The sequence below is a fragment of the Aspergillus aculeatinus genome (assembly GCF_003184765.1).
Source record: "Aspergillus aculeatinus CBS 121060 unplaced genomic scaffold BO66scaffold_14, whole genome shotgun sequence".
NCBI classification, from domain to species: Eukaryota; Fungi; Ascomycota; class Eurotiomycetes; order Eurotiales; family Aspergillaceae; genus Aspergillus; species Aspergillus aculeatinus.
Window position 1 is genome coordinate 361,914 of NW_020291483.1, and position 17,187 is coordinate 379,100.

Below are 17,187 nucleotides of genomic sequence, written 5' to 3' on the forward strand. Positions count from 1 at the left end.
TTAAATATTACCTTGGTTCTGATAAACGTGACAGATCAAGGCGTATCGAAGTCGAGGTATACCTGGGACTCTGTTGCAGTCTGCGACATGCGACATTACCATGGTGAACCTGTTCTTCTTACTGCTTACTTCTCATCTGATAGCATCCGAGTGAGGAACCCCAGTTACTTTCATTAGCATCTTGGGTAGGGGGGCGCGAAATGCAGTGCTCTTCTGTTAATGTAGTGTCCAGTGTGTCAAGCATCAACGCCGTACTGCAGAAAATGGTGATGTGGTAATACGAAGTAATTACCTTAGGTATCTTACCAGATGCCAACCTGTCATGAGGGGCGGCGGCAGCAGTACGGTGGACACAGCGGCCACGGGGCGCAGCCGGTCTCACCTACAAGCGCGTCTATACGGCGAAGAAGGACAGCACTGCGGTTCTTCAATCTAGTCACTCATTCCTATAATTCAAAGCACTCCTTCAACAGACCTTTCGCCTCGTCCGTCACATTGTATTGGCCTGATCCCCAGTTTTGTGCTCGGACTTGTACTCAACAGGCAAACCAAAAATCATCAATCACTATGACGCGTGCTCAGCAGACCCTCTCCGTTCTCCTGCTCGTCTCCTCGGTATGATGGATAGCCTCGCCCTCTCAACTCTCTGTTGATCGCTAATGCGGAGTCCTGGATTCAGCTCTACCTTTCTCTATACCTGGGTCTTGTTCCTCTCAACGAAACCATTCAGAATGAGATCATTCCTGTCGTACGTCCTGCAATGAAACCCGGCTCTTTCTCTGTCCCCTGCCTCTTACCCCGCTGACCATCTGCGTCTTTTTTGAACCAGCTTCCCTTCTATGCTCTGATATGCTTCGGATGCTACCTCCTCGGCCGCTTAGGCTTAGCGATTCTCACCTTCAACGATGTCCCGGAGGCGCACACGGAACTGCAAAAGGAGATCGAACAGGCCAAGGCCGAATTGCGCAAAGCGAACATCGACGTTGACTGAAGTCATTAGCGCAGGCGGACGGTTGGACCATTCACACCTCCAGCAATGTACTTTATTGTGTGGAATCTGTACAATTTATGTTTATCCGATAACGCATCGCATATGAAAGGGGGGTTGGCGTTTGGTGCGGCACATCCACAAGCGTTGATTGCTACGGACAAGGATCGATATTACAGGGGCTGCACAAGATTGGCTGTAGCTTAGGATTTATCCAATGGATGATTCCTATAATTATATCGCTTCACCTGTGATGCAGTAGTCTGTCATCTAAGCTATGCAGGGTCCTATAGGCAATCTAGACCAAAAACCAGCTAGGTCAAGGACAATAACCCGAGCTGCTTCAATCTTGTTGTGCCGGACGAAGATCCAGCAGGGTACGCTGAAATGTAGGGATTTCCCGTAACTAGTTATGATGGTTCGGAGGGGTTAGCGCAGTATTCGAAGACGATACGGCCGTCTTTCTAGTTCCGTGGGCATGACGAAATATCCCATTCGCGAAACGGGCGGGATCGTCCACATCGAATAGAAAGTCGCAGCATTTTGGCATGCAAAGCCAGACGATTTGATCTTCAGTGGTCTCTTGCTTTTGTTCTATAAAAATCAATCAAATAACACCATCCAGCAATGTCCAATGTCGAAAAAAGGAGTATAATGTGTCTTGTAAACCGAAGCGATGTATATGCATAATAGATGAACTGGGATGCAGGAACGGCGGGTCCGGTGCATCGAGCGTCGGGTAAGTTATGCAGGTGTTGACGGACGAGGAGCTTAGAAGAGAGGGTTTTCCTTGGCCAATCGGTCGTGCTCATCAATGTCCCTGTTGTAGTGTGTGTCAATAACACCTAACGGCTGCAGAACAATGGATAAATTGCGGAATAACAACATACTTGGCTTCCCAAGGATAGCAGATCCATACATCCTCGGTAGTAACCGCGGCATGGTAACGACCGGATTCCATCATATCAGCTGGCAAGACACCCTTCTTGGACTTGTTCTTGTTCTGTTTACCAGGTCAGAAAACTCCGAAGTTCTTCTCGGGAGTGGGAGAGCATGGAGAGATATCTTACGTGAAGCACGAAAATAGAGAAGTTCGTCTTCTCGCCTTCCCGTCCAAGCTGCTTCTGCGCGTCCTCGACATCCTTCTGGAGCTCGCGCACGGCGTATTCGAGGGTCGTGCGAGTGTCGTCAACCTCATCAACAATGAGGATGTTTTTGCCAATCAAGTTCGACATCTCCAAAGAGCTAAGGTCGAGCCACTGTGTCCGGGTGACCTTGGTACCAGGAACCTCCTCCGGATCGCCGCGGCCGAGGTCCTCGTAGAGAGACAAACCGATGGCCTGGATGGGGATGTTGGGCTCGCCCGAGCGCTTCAGGAAAGATCTAGGCACGAGAAGAATTAGAATAGGCGCCTCTGGGTTTCACCTAAAGTGGGCTGCCACGAACCGGAGGATACGAGCAGGAACATAACCACCACCACCAATGGCGATCATCAAATTAGGGCGGATAGTGGACAGGATCTTGTCGGCAGAGTCCTGGCATAGTTTGTGGACCTATAACGTTCCGATAGACGTTAACCAAATGATTGACAATAAGTTGATAACCCCAGGCTGGACTGGCGAGACAGTGCGCGCACGCGGACAGTGATGAACGCCTCAACGAGTGAGAGATACTGCGCGAGGGGGGGGGTGACGCAAATGTCTGGTCTGCAAGGGGCCAAAGAAGAAAAAGCAAGCATACCTGGTTATAGGTGACATAGTACTTTTGCGTCATTTTGGCGGCGGAGAGGCAAGTAGGCACAAAGTGTTGAATACGGTGAGTACGATAGTAGAGAGATCGGGATTGAATCTGGTGGATTGGAGCTTTGACTGAGCACAGCAGCGGAAAGTAGAGGGGGAAAATTTTTCTGGAAAATGATCGTGCCACAAAAGATAAGACAAGCAATGAGGGGTAAATTTAGGGACACTGAAGAAGAAATAATTATCCAAATTCGAAATTTCTTCTCTTGTCTTTTTTTTTCCTTTCTTTTTTTTCCCTTTTTTGGTTTCCTTACTTAATGACGCACTAAGGGAGTCAAGGCTGCACAGAGCCAAAGACTGGGGATAAGCAGAGGATAAGGTTGCCCGCCATCGCCCGCCTGCCAAGTGCCTAACTAGACATGCAAGGGACCTATCAGCTTACAGTTCTGGCCGCTAAATCCCTGAATTGCCCCGCCGTCTCGCTTCCACAGAGACGGAGTCCGGAGACCTCCGGTAGCCTGTAGGTAATGTTTGTATGGGCTTCGAAAATGTATCCATGCATGTACTGTCCGTCTATGGCACTACAGGAGATATACTCAAACATATCAACTTTGTCCTGTGGCTTCAAAGCTCCTCAAGCCGTCTGTCCATGGGGAGTCGGGGACCGTGTGAGTGGTAGGAAAGGCGCGCACCTTGACCGAACGGCTTCTGCTAGTATAGGTTTTTATAGTCGTCCTTACCTGATTGTCTATAGTCAGACCTGGCTCTTAGTGCTTGGTAGCTCAAGAGGATCATGGATCAAGTTAAGTCAACTCTAACAATCTCCTGTTTTGTACTAGCACAGCCGGGTTTATCTGGAATCGGAATTTCTATGCCACTTAGCCCCTGGTTACTAGCGACCATGACACCATGTGCATTGGGGATCCCACCTCATTGGATTCCAGACTATAGTTTAGCGGGGTAGATCTGAAGCAATAATACAGATTGAGTTACTCAGTATAAAGCTCCCAGATTGTGTACCCGGGGCCTTTCGCAGGATACCAGATCAATAACCTCCAAATTAGAGGGGAGTGGCAGGTGTTTATAAGGCCGAGTATGCCTGCAGGTATTGAGTAAATATATCACCCGATTCATGTTGTACGCAAGCTTTGAGACCTGTGGATTGGGTCATCTTTTTCGCGATATTCTTGTGCGCCAAATCATCATCTATCATCGTCATCTGTGATAGAAATAGCTTTTTACACATATGTCTTTCCCTTGTACGGAGTAATTTATTTTATACATGAGATGGATCTCTTATTCCAGATTGTCAAGGGTAATGGCAGGCAGGCACGCGCACGGGTACTTACCGATGCTCACTACGAAAAGGGTTTCTTGGCATGATCCCACCCCTGCAAGCTCATGACAAGAGTAAATGCCGAGGTTCATATGTATGTCCCCAACCGTGTGACCACTATGATCAAAAGTTGCAACTGTACCAAACAGCACCTGTATACTGAGACTTACAGATATTAACACGCAAATCAAAACATCGTACAATGGCCGGCATCGATGACAAGCAAATGTCTGTCCTAATCACAGGGTAAGCTTTAAAATACCTCCTTAATGTGCTTGTGATTCACATGACACCTTGTGAAGCAGCCTTACACAAACCTTCAATAGATAGAAACTGATTGCAAATATGCATAGGTGTTCCCCCGGTGGAATAGGCCACTCGCTGGCTCGTGAATTCCACAAAAATGGGCTACGCGTGTTCGCAACAGCAAGAAGTACAGACACCCTTCAAGATTTGGCATCAATTGGTATTGAAACGTTGAGCCTTGAGGTGGATGACCAAGAAAGCGTACAGTCTTGCTTCTCAGACATCAATGCTAGACTCGGGGCCAAGGGACTCAATTACCTAGTGAATAATGCGTGAGAAATCCTTATACCCAGTTTGAGTTGACGCGCTGACATGCTCTTTAGAGGCCGCAGTAAGTTCTGACTGGTGATGGTCGGGTAATCAATGGACAAAGACTGATCTTACAATGGACAGATTACACGGTTCCAGCGATGGAGGCTGAGCTCTCGGAAGTTCGCGCAACTTTCGAAACCAACCTCTTTTCAGTTATCTACATTTGCCAGGTTTTCTTGCCTCTTCTCATCAGAGCCAAAGGAACCATTGTACAAGTCGGAAGCGTCGCTGGGGTATGCATCTACCACGTGAACTAAAAGCTGAGAGAGACGCGTCGGGATTTGCAGGCTGGTGCTAATGCCGACCCAGATTATTCCATATGTCTTTGGGTCGGTCTACAATGCCTCGAAGGCCGCCCTGCATTCATTCAGTGATACCTTACGGGTAGAACTCGCTCCTTTCGGGTATGCGCCCTGCCCTCCTTCTTGCCCGCAAAGGCATCTCTGACCTTTCTAGGGTCAATGTCACCACGATCGTCACCGGAGGCGTACAATCCCGTATTGCTCGGATCAAACGTACGCTCACTCCCAACTCAATGTATCTCCCAATCGAAGAGGAGTACAATCGACGCGTGGTTCACAGTCAGGATGGGGCCATGCAAAATTCCGATTATGCGCGGAGTGTGGTCTCACAAATACTATATGGACCAGCCCCATTGCGTTGGGTCTGGCCATGGGCGCCAAGCCGTAGCTGGATCTGGGAAGGTAACAAAAGTTGGGTTGTTTGGCTTCTCAGTGGGGGGTGGGCTTGGACTGGCCTGTTCCATTTTCTGATGACAAGAATGTTCAAGCTTTACAGATTGAAGAAGGTGGAAGATGGGAAAAAGGCCGTCTGATTTCTTCCAGGTTTACATGGTAAGGGGTCCGTTGTAGTGGGATTTTGTGCTGGGGACGAGCTTGGAAGATCCAATGAGGTAAATTGATCTGGTCTTGGGACAGTTAAGTATGAGCAACTTAGCTAAGGTTTCCACCTCCTCCTTTGCGCCTTCTATTGTTAACACGAGAAGAATTGAGTCAAGTAGAGAAATATAAAGTAAGGAAACGCGGCATAGGTACCTTGTAGTATCTACCTAGTATCTGCTCAGGCAGTTGTTCGGGATCTTTATGGCTTACTCATGCCGAAAATGCACGCTGGTTGGCCCGTCAGGTGACCTCTCCGATTGCTACCGCCCGTAACGTCCCAAGGTAATAATATCATCCCGAGTTTCGTAGCCGCGAAAAAGAAAGCTGTTCTCCCATCAGCACCCAACTTCCCCCCTCCCTTATCACCAAACCTCACTTTGGAGGATCTTCTCATTTCTCATAAATCTAGCCTCTCTGACAGGTGTCCCTTGACTCCTCTCCTCTCTTTATAATCTCTTTTCCTACCTGGTGTCAAAATGTTCAAGCTTGCCCGCAGCAAACCGGTTACCGCGGCCTTGAGAGCTGCGACGGTGAGTTGTCCTTGCCTCCTGGAAATTGTGTTCTTCATAATCCATATGGTCTCATCTGCTAACACTTGTGGTTACTCATAGGAGTCTTCCGTTCAGTCCCGCCTGGGCCAGCAGCAGAGAAACCTCTCCATCCACGAATACCTGTCCGCGAATTTGCTCAAGTCGGTACGGCACACGCGCGCTATCTACAACCATGTTCTGGCTTTTTCCGGTGCTGACAAGTCGCTAGTATGGCGTCGGAATGCCCAAGGGTGAAGTCGCCCGCTCCGCAGAGGAAGCCGAGGCCGTTGCCAAGTCCCTCGGTGCGTTTTTCCATGCTTACATTTCGAGTCGCGGTTCGCTAAGACTATGATAATAGGTAACGATGATATGGTCATCAAGGCTCAGGTTCTCGCTGGTGGTCGTGGCAAGGGTACTTTCAGTAACGGTTTGAAGGGTGGTGTGCGCGTGATCTACTCGTGAGTGTGACTGGGAGCGTCATATTTGCTTCTGTCTTTTAACATGAACCATTTTTTCTCCAGGCCTACCGAGGCAAAGATGTTCGCTGGTCAGATGATTGGAGAGAAGCTTATCACCAAGCAGACTGGTGCTGCCGGTCGTCTTTGCAACTCCGTCTACATCTGTGAGCGCAAGTTCGCTCGTCGCGAGTTCTACCTCGCCGTTCTCATGGACCGTGCTACCCAGGGTCCTGTCATTGTCGCCTCGTCTCAGGGTGGTATGGATATTGAAGCTGTCGCTAAGGAGAACCCCGACGCCATCATCACTACTCCTATCGACATCAAGGTTGGAGTCACCGACGAGATCGCCACGAAGATCGCTACCGAGCTTGGCTTCTCTGAGCAATGCATTGACGAGGCTCGCGACACTATCCAGAAGCTGTACAAGGTCTTCATGGAGAGGGATGCCACCCAGATCGAGATCAACCCCCTCTCCGAGACTTCTGACCACAAGGTCATGGCCATGGATGCTAAGCTGAACTTCGACGACAACGCCGAATTCAGACAGAAGGAGGTCTTCGAGTGGAGAGACACCACCCAAGAGGACGCTGATGAGGTCAAGGCTGCTACGTATGTTCTTCAAGTGGATCAAACTGATTCGAAGAGATTCTAATCCGGGTACAGACACGGCTTGAACTTCATCAAGCTTGACGGTGACATTGGATGCTTGGGTAAGATCAAATACAAGAGCTCAGATCAATATGCCTTCCGCTAATTTTCAGTGCAGTCAACGGTGCTGGTCTGGCCATGGCCACCATGGATATCATCAAGCTTAACGGTGGTAACCCCGCCAACTTCCTCGACGTCGGTGGTGGTGCTACCCCCGCTGCTATCAAGTCCGCCTTCGAGCTTATCACCAGCGATCCTAAGGTGACTGCCATCTTTGTCAACATCTTCGGTGGTATTGTTCGTTGCGACGCTATCGCTCAGGGCTTGATCAACGTCGTGCAGGAGATGGGCCTGCGTACCCCCATCGTTGCCCGTCTTCAGGGCACCAACATGGAGCAGGCGAACAAGCTGGTATGAACACCCATGGCTTCTCATCATTCTTAGTATGAGCAAAGTACCGAGCTAACCGTATTGTCTTTGTAGCTCAACGACTCTGGCCTCAAGATCTTCTCCATTGAGGATCTCCAGAGCGCTGCCGAGAAGTCGGTTCAGTTCTCCAAGGTCGTCAAGTTGGCTCGCGAGATCGATGTCGGTGTTGAGTTCACTCTTGGTATCTAAATTCCATGTCGACATAGAGCTGCGTCTCCTTAGCTGATGCTCCACTATCTCTTGTATTTTTCTCTTCTTTGTTTTTCTGCAATTTCTTTTCTTGATATCTATATTCTTCTTTCCGGTGGCCGAGAGGACAGGAAGATCCGAGTTTAAATATGCAGCGAGATGCGGAGTTATTGGCCGAGGAGGGCGACAGCCTTTCTTTCTTAAGGTATGATGCTAACGCACTGCTGCTGCTTAGAGAATGATCGGTCATAAGGAGTTGCCCACGAGTTAAACATAATGGTGATACACGAGATGGATCCAGGCGAGAGTACCTGGGAAATTCTTATAGATGGTTCTGTATATCGTCCATGTCTAGGTTTATTTCTTATTGTCAATGTCTTCGTTACAATGATTTAGAATACTCGTGCCATTTGAGGACAATGGCTGTCCCGCTAGAATTGGCTTCCCAATCCCAGAGCCTGATTAGCGAGACATCAGGTCTTAAGAATCATCCGTGAACTCAGCGTGGGCCAGAGTATCATCTTCTACAGGCCAGGCTCTTGTCTCGGTCTGGTGAACCTGGAGAACAAACTCCCGATCCCCAAGGAGAAAGGCGCCCGCATCGTGACAGCTCGGATCCATTCCTCTCGCCGCTCGATGGGGCGGTTGGGCTGATGTGTTAGATACCCATAGAGCTGGTCTGCCACCGTCCTCCCTGAGGTAGTACAGTAGATTGTGGTCCACAGCCGCCGCATTCAAAAAATGATAGGGCCTATCATCCCAGGTGAATTCGTGCAGACTGATTTCATCCGTTTGAGGGTCGTAAGTAGCTATAACCCATTGAAACGATCGCGTGACGGTCCCGTTCAATGGTGACTGCACGAAGAACACTGCGAATCGGTAATGATTATTGTCCCAAGACCGGCTCAGCATCTCGAGCGACCAGTCCCGATGAACGGCGGATAATGGAAAAGCGCGCTGGGTGTGCGCATGTCCTTCGCCATCCATGGAATATTTTCTTATGCACACTCCGTACGTCTCCAGAAGTTCGATATGAACAACGACAAGGGTCTTGGTGGCGGGCAGCAAATCTAGTACTGCCACTTGGGGAACATTCTCGATTGTGTGAGCGGTACGCGACCACATGTCCCAGTAGGTCACGGATTCTGTATCGATCTTGTCCCCGGACTCCGTGACCGTATAACTGTTGTAGGCTACAGCGACTGTGTTGTCGCGTACCGCAAAGCCGGTCACGTTGAGGGATGGGATACGGAACCAGGCGTGCTCCTGGGTCTCCAGATCCCAAACATGACAATACCTGGGGGAAATCAATATAGCCTATGAGCCCTTGCACGCACTACACCTCAAGATCATCCGATCATGTTTCTCGAACTATCATCTAGACAAAGGGGAGTATAAGAAGAGGGGGGAAAAACAAAACTTACGCGCGAGTGCTGATCGCTACAACCACGGAGTTCGAGATCCCCACCAATCGAAAGCGATCACGGTTTTCGGTGCAAAACTGCTGCCTTGTAGAGTTGCGAATACTGTGTACGACGAGGAGGTCGGGGCTCCTAAGCCATGCAAACCTCCCGTGGGCGTAAGCGAAGGTGTTGGGCGTGGGGGCGCTGTGGGGGGTTGGTTGGTCATCGATCACTTTCACGGCCCTCTGTGCGGCGGCGGTAGCGACGGGTTGGCCACGCTCCAAGTAGAGCCTCCGTTGAGCGTACCGCGTGATCTCGGCCGTGGTGAGGTGCGTACTGGAGTTGTTGGTCCATTGGCGATATACGGTGCGCTTGGTAGAAGCAGATGACAGGAGAGCGTGCCATCGTCTCGAGACCTGGGGGGTACGAGCTGCGTTAAGTCCCGGTCCATCAACAAGTCTGCTCCCCGTGTCCCTGATAGTCACCTACTCTCCTGAGCACGTGAAGATCGGAAACGCTCAGATGCTGCACAATCTGGAGGGCGACCTCGGGCAGGGACTCGCCTAGGATGTCTTTCTGGAAGGTCCGCTGTTCGATGCATGCGCGTAAATCGCACCATTCGGTGGAGTTCAGTTGGTTCAGCAGCCCATGATACCTGCGACTTGAAACTTAGCACTATCACGTCTGGGCGGGGAAACAGATAAGGCAGGGGGTGGGCTTAGAACGAGTTGGCTCATACGCAGCTCTTCGGGCGGAATTTGTGCTCAGACTGTTAAAAAGAGAGATGATCTGCTGGATGGTTGTGGCATTATCACTAGACGGTGAATCCAGACTCATAGCTGAATTCGGGCACTGCGCCGGAGGGGGAGTTGTGGGGATAGGGAACAAGGAATCCCCAAAGGAAAAGAACAGGTAGAGTACAGAGATAGCAGTGCTTGTGGCGTAATTAGACAGCAAGAATATAATGCGAGGAGAGAAGATGGAGCTGTCACATTGACTATTGTAGATTAAGTTTTATTATTGACAGGACAGGATTTCCGGCTACGGATCAGCTTGGGTGTCTTGTTATGGTAAATTACCATAGATACCCAGAAAGATCTATAAAACTACTAGATTATGAGTATGACTATGTAGCTTTACTTATGATTAGCATAGTACAATGTAGGCAAACAGACTGAATAGATATCAAATGTGTTTTCAGCTACATTATCCTTCCAAAATATGCACCCAGCCTTCCTTGTTCATCCCCTTATTTAGGGTGGTTACTATTGTTGCTTGTGATTAATCAATTGATCTTATTGTTCTCTCCTCTGCGGTTCCTCCCGCCGACTTGATCTGAATAAAGTACGAAAGGTTCTCCAGGCAGCTTACTTGTACTGCACCTAGTATGTTAATTTAGAAGTAACTAGTACGAGTACAACTGTGACTTTAAATTATGCTAGTTCCAACGGAATAAGCAGCCTGCGCTGCAGATCTGATCGTCTTCTGGCCCCCTTCCACGACGCCTCGTCCCTGATCGTTTTCAGGGACTCACTCCTCTTCGTCCTCGTCGCACTGCTGTCCAGTCCAGTACATCCCTTCATATCCTAAGGGTTTCAGAAGGGAAGAGAGGAAAGGGAGAGGAAGTCCTCAGTACCTAGTATTGAAGATGATATGACATCGAATGGAAACCAGCAAGCAACACGAGACAACAAGACTCGTTGACCACCCACGGGGGTTCTCTTCTCTTGCTTTTGAGCTCCACCGAGGAAGCTATGTACGGACACGAGAAGCATCCATCCAACGGACTGGCCAGCAGAATGAGCCTCGAGCAAAATTTCAGGAAAACACGATTGAGAAGAAACGGAAACCCGAAAACTGAAAACTGAAAACTGAAAATAGGCCAGCAAAGCTAGGGTCGACCAATGGAACAAGCCCAGGATGATCGAGGCAGCGGAGAGACTTTTGAAGAAGTGTTGATCCTCAGTTCCAGTCCGTTCGGCCCAGACCCTCTCTTTTCTCCCTCTTGTCTCTCTCTCTCTATCTCGCGGTCTTGCAGTCTCGCAGTTTCTCTGTCTCGCAGTTTCTCTGTCTCGCAGTTTCTCTGTCTCGCAGTTTCTCTGTCTCGCAGTTTCTCTGTCTCGTTCTTCTCTTTGGACTTGTAAATCTTCATCATCCTCATCATCATCATCAATATAATTCATCTATTTACCCTTACCACTATTTACACCATTTCCTCGATCTATTTCTTTCTCCCTCTGTAATTTTAATTTCAATTTCTCTTTTCCCTCTTCCCTCCCTCCCCTTTTCCTCTCTTCTTCAAATCTAGTTCTCTTATTGCCCAATCTACTATTGTTCCTTTCCTCCTATCGCCATCTGCCTTTTCACCCTAAACCCGCCCCACAGGGCAACCTCAACTTCTTCCTTTTTTTCTTCCTCTCTCAATTACATGGTTCAACAGAAACCCAGAAGCCTGACAGAAAATAACGAAAAAAAGGCACCCAACCTTATCATTAGACTGGAAGGAAGGAAGACCAGAATACGAAAAGCAGCATTGAATTTTGCTGGGTCTTTCTCTTCCTACCGGTCTATCTCTCGGTCACCCGTCCTTCGTTTCTACCTCCCCCCCCCTCCTCCTCCTCCTCCTCCTCCTCCTCCACCACCTACTTCTCCGTCGCCGCCGCTGCCTCCTCTTCCTCCTGTTCTCTTTTCCTCTAGACTTTTACCGCGCGAGATGAGCAGCAGCCTCGCCGATCTTCCCTCCAGGAACTCCCTTCTCGCTGCTCCTCCTGCTACTGCTGCCACCGATGCGCCGGGCAAAGTCCGAAGAATCCCTGTCCTCTCCTCCTCCGTCGTTCCAACATCCTTCCAATCGAACGGTGATCCCATGGATGTCACACCTCCAGCCCCGGGCCCTGCGCCCCCCATCCACAGCAGCCCCGATAGCGATCGAACGGGCACGAACCTCAACATCACTACCACGACCGCTCCTAACAGCTCGGCCGACTCACAGAGTGTGAATCACCATCATCTAGGCCCTAATCAGGCAATCGGTGCCGCGGCCGCCGCGCAGCAGCCAAAGGTCGTTCAAACAGCTTTCATCCACAAGCTTTACAAGTACGTCAGCCGTCCAGCTCAATCGTCTTTGTCTCCATCAGAGATGCTACTCCGTGTTCTCTGGGTTCGCACACTGACAATCAAATGAGTAGTATGCTCGAAGATCCCAGCATTCAGCACCTAATATCGTGGTCCAATACCAATGATAGCTTCGTTATGTCGCCCACCTCTGAATTTTCCAAAGTACTCGCGTGAGTCTTCCTACTCCAGCGCGCCGGATCTATCCTACAAATGAGAGAAGGCGCTGACCGATCTATGCAGCCAGTACTTCAAGCACACCAATATATCCTCATTCGTCCGGCAATTGAATATGTATGGATTTCACAAAGGTATGCTGGTTCAGGCCGAAGATGGAGGGGTGCACCGTTACTGATGTCATTGGACACCAGTGAGCGACGTCTTTCATACTGGGTCTCCGGATTCTGCTCTCTGGGAATTCAAGCACGGAAATGGCAACTTCAAGCGTGGCGATCTTGTCGGCTTGCGTGAAATCAAGCGACGCGCATCCCGCCATGCGTTGATCCATCGCGATTCATTTCCAGGCCACAAAGCTGCCTCGCAACCGGGCACGCCAGCTGAGCCTGTCCCGGATGCCACTGAAGCACGCTTGATGAACCTGGAACATTCAATGTTCGATATGCATGCCCGTCTCACGCGCGCCGAAGAAGGGAACGTGGCGCTCAATGCGCGATGCCAATCGATGGCGGAAAGTTTGATCCGTTGTTATCATGTGCGTGGGCCCGATCATTCCAAATTGTATGCCAGCTATGCGGCGAAGGCAGTACTGATCTCGGTTTCGGAATAGTGGACGCATTCGATTTCTCGATTCCTTCAAGGGATGATTCCTGATCGCGAAAGCATCTTGTATCGGGATGGTGAGCTTCGTCGCCTTGAGTCCTTGAAATCCGGGTGACCTAACCTGTAGCAGTGACCGGCATGCAAGCCGAGCTAGAGAAGCATTTAGATGCCGTGCGGTCTCTCGAGCACTCTCAGGATCCTTACCTATCAGTCCGCCAGCCCTACGTTGCCAACATCTCTGTCGAACCCGGCCCGCCGTTGTCCCCGCGTCAAATCCCTCAGGAGGATGGACGTCGTCCTTCGATGATGGAGAATCCGTCTCGGCCCAACATGATTCGCCCTCCTGTTCCCCCACATTTGGCTGCTTCCCCCCGTCGCTTCGGTTCGATCGGGGCCGGACATTCCTCCCCGAACTACAGCCGCCCCCAGGTGCCGGCTGTGGTCACCCCACAACAGCCTGTGCCTCATCCCCTATCTTCGGTCTCGTCTCCTCCAGGCCCCAACCTCACTCGTCGCCATACTTCAGCCGATATCAGACAGCATGGCTGGCCGCCACCGGGAGTGTCGCCATTCCCTTCGACTCATTTGCCCACTCATGCGGCGAATCCCTGGTCGCCGTCGCGACACCGAACTCCGACCTCAAGTGAGCAGCAAGTACGCGATGTGTTGGCGCAATACGAAATGGGCGCCCCACGGCGCCTACAGGAGAGCACTCGTCATGCAACTCCTCCCTTGCACCCCGATCAAACTGTTCCCGCCGATAATGGGTGGCCCCTAGGTCCCAGGTTCCCTCGCCACGAAATGTCCCTCCCTGCAACACGGCGCTCCAGCATGGCAAGCAATGTTCATTCACTTCTTAACCCCGCCGATACGGCTGAGCGACCGGATGAAGACCAGCATGCGATGGCGGACGATCGGAAGCGGAAGCGGCTCGAGTAGACCACGAGACGCACAAAGTTTCGGTTTTGTTTCAGGCAGCGCTCTCAGGCAGCTTCTCGAGATCATCATAGCATGCGACTGCAAAGAACTCAATTTCTCGATACAGTCTCCCTAATTCATCTCCGAGTGTGGCGCAGACGCTCGGAAAGAAAAACGATCTGGAAAAAGACAACAAATACACCAGTCCCTCCCCACCGTACACTGGTCAAGTCTGCGCAACGGGGGCATCACTCTGCCTGTAATCTTTCATATCTCTCTTACACGCTCTTTCGATAATTCAAATGGGTCGGAGCATTCTTTTGTACAATCATTCATGGGGGTGAGGGAAAGAGGGGCTTGGCTCGTTTGTAGCCTATCACGTTTGCGCGGTGTTTCTTCAATTTTGCTAACCTCTTACACTGCTTGGACAGCATGCATCATTGGTGGTTTTACCTACACCAAACACTTTGGGATTATCACTATCGATTCCCATAGTTCACACCGCTGGTTCTCCCAGTCAATCGATTGGTGGCCATGCATACTCTAGCATTTCAGGCTAATTGGGCCACTTCTGTTTATTTATACTATATACCCTGGGTTGAGTGGAACAGAATACTGCTTGGGGACACTAATTTAGAGATGAATCTATAGTGACTATTTGAATAAGACAATGTACAGAATTCAACTTTCACACTAGGCAAAGACTGGTTTGTGTCGGCTATGCTGAGTATATCGATATGATCACTAAACCAAGAGCAAACGAACGAACATTGGTCAAGGTCAGTGTTTGCTTGATATATGGTATGCCACCAGATCGAGCGGGTATCAATATTGTGTTTGGTTTATGCCTATGTACACAAGAGTGGTCGATTACCGAAACACGTACCTAGTAATCACCTCTTCTTTCTCTTCTTCGACCGTTCGGCCAAAATCTCGTCCAAAAAGCTTGTGCCCTTTTTCCTACCTCTTCGGCCAGATGAGGGTTGCGATGGACCGCTTTCTAGTTTGTCGTCGCCACCAACATCTGTCGCCTTGGCCTCGGAGCTCATGTTTTCGGTTTCTCCCGGGGTTTGTTGAGGAGGGGCATCTGCTTTCCTCTTCCTTGAAGACGAGTTATTCTTTCTGCCAATAAGAGCCAAGCGACCTTCCTCCTCATCGTCATCTTCCTGGTCAGCCCCGTGACCGGCGCCGGACGACGTCGCCTTCACCGACGGTCGGCCTGAAGCGGTACCAGCGGAGGAGACCCCCGTCTTTGCATTGGCCTTGGCCGCCATGACTTTCTGATAATTGCGACCGAGAAGCTGTTTCCGTAGTTTGTCATTTGAGTCCAATTCCGTACGATTCCAACTTCCATCCGCGGCTTTCGTCGGCAAAGGCGCTCCAACTCCGAGCCTGTAATTCTCCCCGCCCAGAATCAAGAGGTCAGCGACACGAACCAATATATACCTCGCGAGAGGAAACACGTTTTCTTAAGTCAACGGCATTTTGGTTGGGGAAGGGGTTCGTTTACGTTTCTGGGACCGCCGTGAATATCTCATCCTCTTCGCGCTGCAACTCCTCTTCGGATTTCACATTGGCTTGGTCCTCCGCCGTCGGAGCTGGGAGCCATGATGCGACAAGCCGCTGGCTGCGGGCCAGTGCGACATTGGCCTTGTTGAGGATGATGTCTGTTTCCGATTGTGATATTGACATCCTGGGAAGAATGTTTCTGATCTGATGATTCGGCTCGTAAGGTCAATGAGGGTGCCCTTCTGGGTTTGATTTTCCGAGAGAGTTGCGTTCAATTCATATTGAACTTTTTTTGCGATAGCGAGGCGGCAGATTCGGGCAGAATCCATATTGGGGGACTGGGGGTTCTTCACCGCTTTTCAATCTTTTGGTGATAAGGTTTGATTGGGTTGGGATTCCTTTATACTGTAGAATTGAAGTATGTTTTTGCATGCTCTATGTAGAGTAAATTATTGTCGGTTTGTGCATGTACCGTGGATTGTATGTTTGGGTGATATCGCAATTACTGATACTATGCGTCAAGGAGTTTTATTGAGGGATCATCTTGTAGTGGTTTATATACACTTCACGCACGTCCGGGAGGCTCTAAAAACATCTCTATACTTAATATATATACACAAACACACGCACACGCACACGCCCCCCCACAGAACCATGGGAGACAGGGTATAATCATCGTCTAAAGGAAGAGAGAGGGATCGGGAGAGGCGTAAAAGGTCTTTCATCCATTGTCTCACGTGTGGGCTTCCTCTTGATGTTTCTGCTTCAACTTCTTCTCCGTCTTCATGAACTCCCGGATCCCGACGGGGATATTGGCAAACAGGTCCTCATTGGGATCCGGCAGCGTCCAGTTCGTTTCACTGCCCCCGCCGTCGTCGTCCATACTGCCGCTGGCGGCGTTGACCTCGGACCTCGGCGTCTGGCGCTGGTCCTTGCCGTCGCTTGTTGCGGGCGAGCCCTTCGCCTTCGCCTGCGCAAGCCGCGCGGCCCATTCTTCCAACTCGTCCCGATAGTCGTCCCACACGCAGTGAACGCAGCCGCTCATGCAGCAGTTGTCGGGTTCCTCCGGACGCGGGGGGATCGCGACCCCGTTCACGGTTCTCCAGGTCACGTCCGGCGCGGCCCCGGGGTCGTAGCGCGAGGCTCGGCCGGGGCCTGCGAGACGGGTCCCGAAGACTATGGCCATTTTCTCCTCCGGTGTCTGGGGCTTCTTCGTTGGGGGGGCCGGTTCCTCGGCTGGCTCGCGGGATTGTGGCCGGGGAGGAACGGACTGCCGGTCGTAGGGGGAGCGGGTCGAGAGGATATCGTGATAGTAGCCGGCAAGTGGTTGCGCTTGCGTAGTGCCGTTCTCGCCTGCCTTGACCGTTCCGTTGCGCAGAGCGGCGGCATTGTCATGCGTGGCTAAGCGGCGAGCGGAGAAGGAGAACGCATGTTGTCTGATTATGAAAGGCGCAATTTGGGGCAATCCACGTATATTATTGCTGCCACTGCTGCGGATTGCTGCTGCTGCTGTTGTTGTTGTTCGCGCGAGGGATGGCGCGAGAGTCAGGAAGGGGCGTTCCATTTGTTCTGGTGTGTCGACGCAGGAGGGGAAAGAAAAGCAGGCAGAAAGAGGAACTCAAGGAT

The 17,187-nt window shown here is 50.6% G+C and overlaps 9 protein-coding genes across 9 annotated transcripts; 4 read left to right on the forward strand and 5 right to left on the reverse strand.

The window, feature by feature from the left end:
* Positions 1-567: 567 nt before the first annotated feature.
* On the forward strand, positions 568-991 carry BO66DRAFT_436815 (dolichol-phosphate mannosyltransferase subunit 3; the record flags this gene model as incomplete). Its single annotated transcript, XM_025650944.1, has 3 exons — positions 568-615; positions 680-748; positions 830-991. The coding sequence occupies 3 exons, from the start codon at positions 568-570 to the stop codon at positions 989-991; spliced, it is 279 nt and encodes a 92-aa protein (XP_025505767.1).
* A 768-nt stretch (positions 992-1,759) lies between these two features.
* On the reverse strand, positions 1,760-2,761 carry BO66DRAFT_410042 (xanthine phosphoribosyltransferase; the record flags this gene model as incomplete). Its single annotated transcript, XM_025649214.1, has 5 exons — positions 1,760-1,808; positions 1,879-1,991; positions 2,059-2,371; positions 2,435-2,541; positions 2,729-2,761. The coding sequence occupies 5 exons, from the start codon at positions 2,759-2,761 to the stop codon at positions 1,760-1,762; spliced, it is 615 nt and encodes a 204-aa protein (XP_025505768.1).
* A 1,441-nt stretch (positions 2,762-4,202) lies between these two features.
* On the forward strand, positions 4,203-5,685 carry BO66DRAFT_390429 (SDR family oxidoreductase). The gene is made up of 6 exons (XM_025647004.1): positions 4,203-4,309; positions 4,417-4,641; positions 4,693-4,700; positions 4,763-4,914; positions 4,991-5,085; positions 5,138-5,685. Exons 1-6 carry the CDS (start codon positions 4,266-4,268, stop codon positions 5,514-5,516), a joined length of 903 nt encoding a protein of 300 aa, XP_025505769.1. The 5' UTR covers positions 4,203-4,265; the 3' UTR covers positions 5,517-5,685.
* A 203-nt stretch (positions 5,686-5,888) lies between these two features.
* Positions 5,889-8,208, forward strand: BO66DRAFT_390431 (succinate--CoA ligase (GDP-forming) subunit beta). Its single transcript, XM_025647005.1, has 8 exons — positions 5,889-6,113; positions 6,195-6,278; positions 6,343-6,415; positions 6,472-6,571; positions 6,635-7,180; positions 7,235-7,281; positions 7,338-7,630; positions 7,703-8,208. Exons 1-8 carry the CDS (start codon positions 6,060-6,062, stop codon positions 7,835-7,837), a joined length of 1,332 nt encoding a protein of 443 aa, XP_025505770.1. The 5' UTR covers positions 5,889-6,059; the 3' UTR covers positions 7,838-8,208.
* A 13-nt stretch (positions 8,209-8,221) lies between these two features.
* On the reverse strand, positions 8,222-11,084 carry BO66DRAFT_427537 (F-box domain protein). The gene is made up of 7 exons (XM_025650358.1): positions 10,775-11,084; positions 10,612-10,622; positions 10,320-10,338; positions 9,980-10,237; positions 9,730-9,895; positions 9,262-9,656; positions 8,222-9,134 (listed from the first exon to the last, which is right to left on the reverse strand). The coding sequence occupies exons 1-7, from the start codon at positions 10,813-10,815 to the stop codon at positions 8,318-8,320; spliced, it is 1,707 nt and encodes a 568-aa protein (XP_025505771.1). The 5' UTR covers positions 10,816-11,084; the 3' UTR covers positions 8,222-8,317.
* Positions 10,602-11,546, reverse strand: BO66DRAFT_43426 (uncharacterized protein). The gene has a single exon (XM_025650768.1). It carries the CDS (start codon positions 11,421-11,423, stop codon positions 10,836-10,838), a length of 588 nt encoding a protein of 195 aa, XP_025505772.1. The 5' UTR covers positions 11,424-11,546; the 3' UTR covers positions 10,602-10,835.
* Positions 11,547-11,844: 298 nt separating this feature from the next.
* On the forward strand, positions 11,845-14,073 carry BO66DRAFT_370553 (HSF-type DNA-binding domain protein; the record flags this gene model as incomplete). The annotated part of the gene is made up of 6 exons (XM_025645423.1): positions 11,845-12,336; positions 12,429-12,527; positions 12,598-12,665; positions 12,726-13,066; positions 13,142-13,211; positions 13,262-14,073. The coding sequence occupies exons 1-6, from the start codon at positions 11,954-11,956 to the stop codon at positions 14,071-14,073; spliced, it is 1,773 nt and encodes a 590-aa protein (XP_025505773.1). The 5' UTR covers positions 11,845-11,953.
* Positions 14,074-14,778: 705 nt separating this feature from the next.
* Positions 14,779-15,799, reverse strand: BO66DRAFT_346070 (DUF3245 domain-containing protein). The gene is made up of 2 exons (XM_025644571.1): positions 15,563-15,799; positions 14,779-15,444 (listed from the first exon to the last, which is right to left on the reverse strand). Exons 1-2 carry the CDS (start codon positions 15,742-15,744, stop codon positions 14,946-14,948), a joined length of 681 nt encoding a protein of 226 aa, XP_025505774.1. The 5' UTR covers positions 15,745-15,799; the 3' UTR covers positions 14,779-14,945.
* Positions 15,800-16,101: 302 nt separating this feature from the next.
* Positions 16,102-17,154, reverse strand: BO66DRAFT_390436 (oxidoreductase-like domain-containing protein). The gene has a single exon (XM_025647006.1). It carries the CDS (start codon positions 17,123-17,125, stop codon positions 16,295-16,297), a length of 831 nt encoding a protein of 276 aa, XP_025505775.1. The 5' UTR covers positions 17,126-17,154; the 3' UTR covers positions 16,102-16,294.
* Positions 17,155-17,187: the final 33 nt, after the last annotated feature.

Bases quoted from the DNA above. Each gene is read 5' to 3' on its own strand.
- BO66DRAFT_390429 (XM_025647004.1), top strand. From the start codon at position 4,266: ATGGCCGGCATCGATGACAAGCAAATGTCTGTCCTAATCACAGG. The intron at 4,310-4,416 runs GTAAGCTTTAAA...AAATATGCATAG, and splicing joins ATGTCTGTCCTAATCACAGG to GTGTTCCCCCGGTGGAATAG. The intron at 4,915-4,990 runs GTATGCATCTAC...ATGCCGACCCAG, and splicing joins AAGTCGGAAGCGTCGCTGGG to ATTATTCCATATGTCTTTGG.
- BO66DRAFT_390431 (XM_025647005.1), top strand. From the start codon at position 6,060: ATGTTCAAGCTTGCCCGCAGCAAACCGGTTACCGCGGCCTTGAGAGCT. The intron at 7,181-7,234 runs GTATGTTCTTCA...ATCCGGGTACAG, and splicing joins GATGAGGTCAAGGCTGCTAC to ACACGGCTTGAACTTCATCA. The intron at 7,282-7,337 runs GTAAGATCAAAT...TTTTCAGTGCAG, and splicing joins CGGTGACATTGGATGCTTGG to TCAACGGTGCTGGTCTGGCC.
- BO66DRAFT_427537 (XM_025650358.1), bottom strand. From the start codon at position 10,815: ATGTACTGGACTGGACAGCAGTGCGACGAGGACGAAGAGGA. The intron at 9,896-9,979 runs GTATGAGCCAAC...TTCAAGTCGCAG, and splicing joins AATTCCGCCCGAAGAGCTGC to GTATCATGGGCTGCTGAACC. The intron at 9,135-9,261 runs GTAAGTTTTGTT...GATTTCCCCCAG, and splicing joins GTAGCGATCAGCACTCGCGC to GTATTGTCATGTTTGGGATC.
- BO66DRAFT_43426 (XM_025650768.1), bottom strand. From the start codon at position 11,423: ATGAATTATATTGATGATGATGATGAGGATGATGAAGATTTACAAGTC.
- BO66DRAFT_346070 (XM_025644571.1), bottom strand. From the start codon at position 15,744: ATGTCAATATCACAATCGGAAACAGACATCATCCTCAACAAGGCCAAT. The intron at 15,445-15,562 runs GTAAACGAACCC...GGAGAATTACAG, and splicing joins TTCACGGCGGTCCCAGAAAC to GCTCGGAGTTGGAGCGCCTT.
- BO66DRAFT_390436 (XM_025647006.1), bottom strand. From the start codon at position 17,125: ATGGAACGCCCCTTCCTGACTCTCGCGCCATCCCTCGCGCGAACAACA.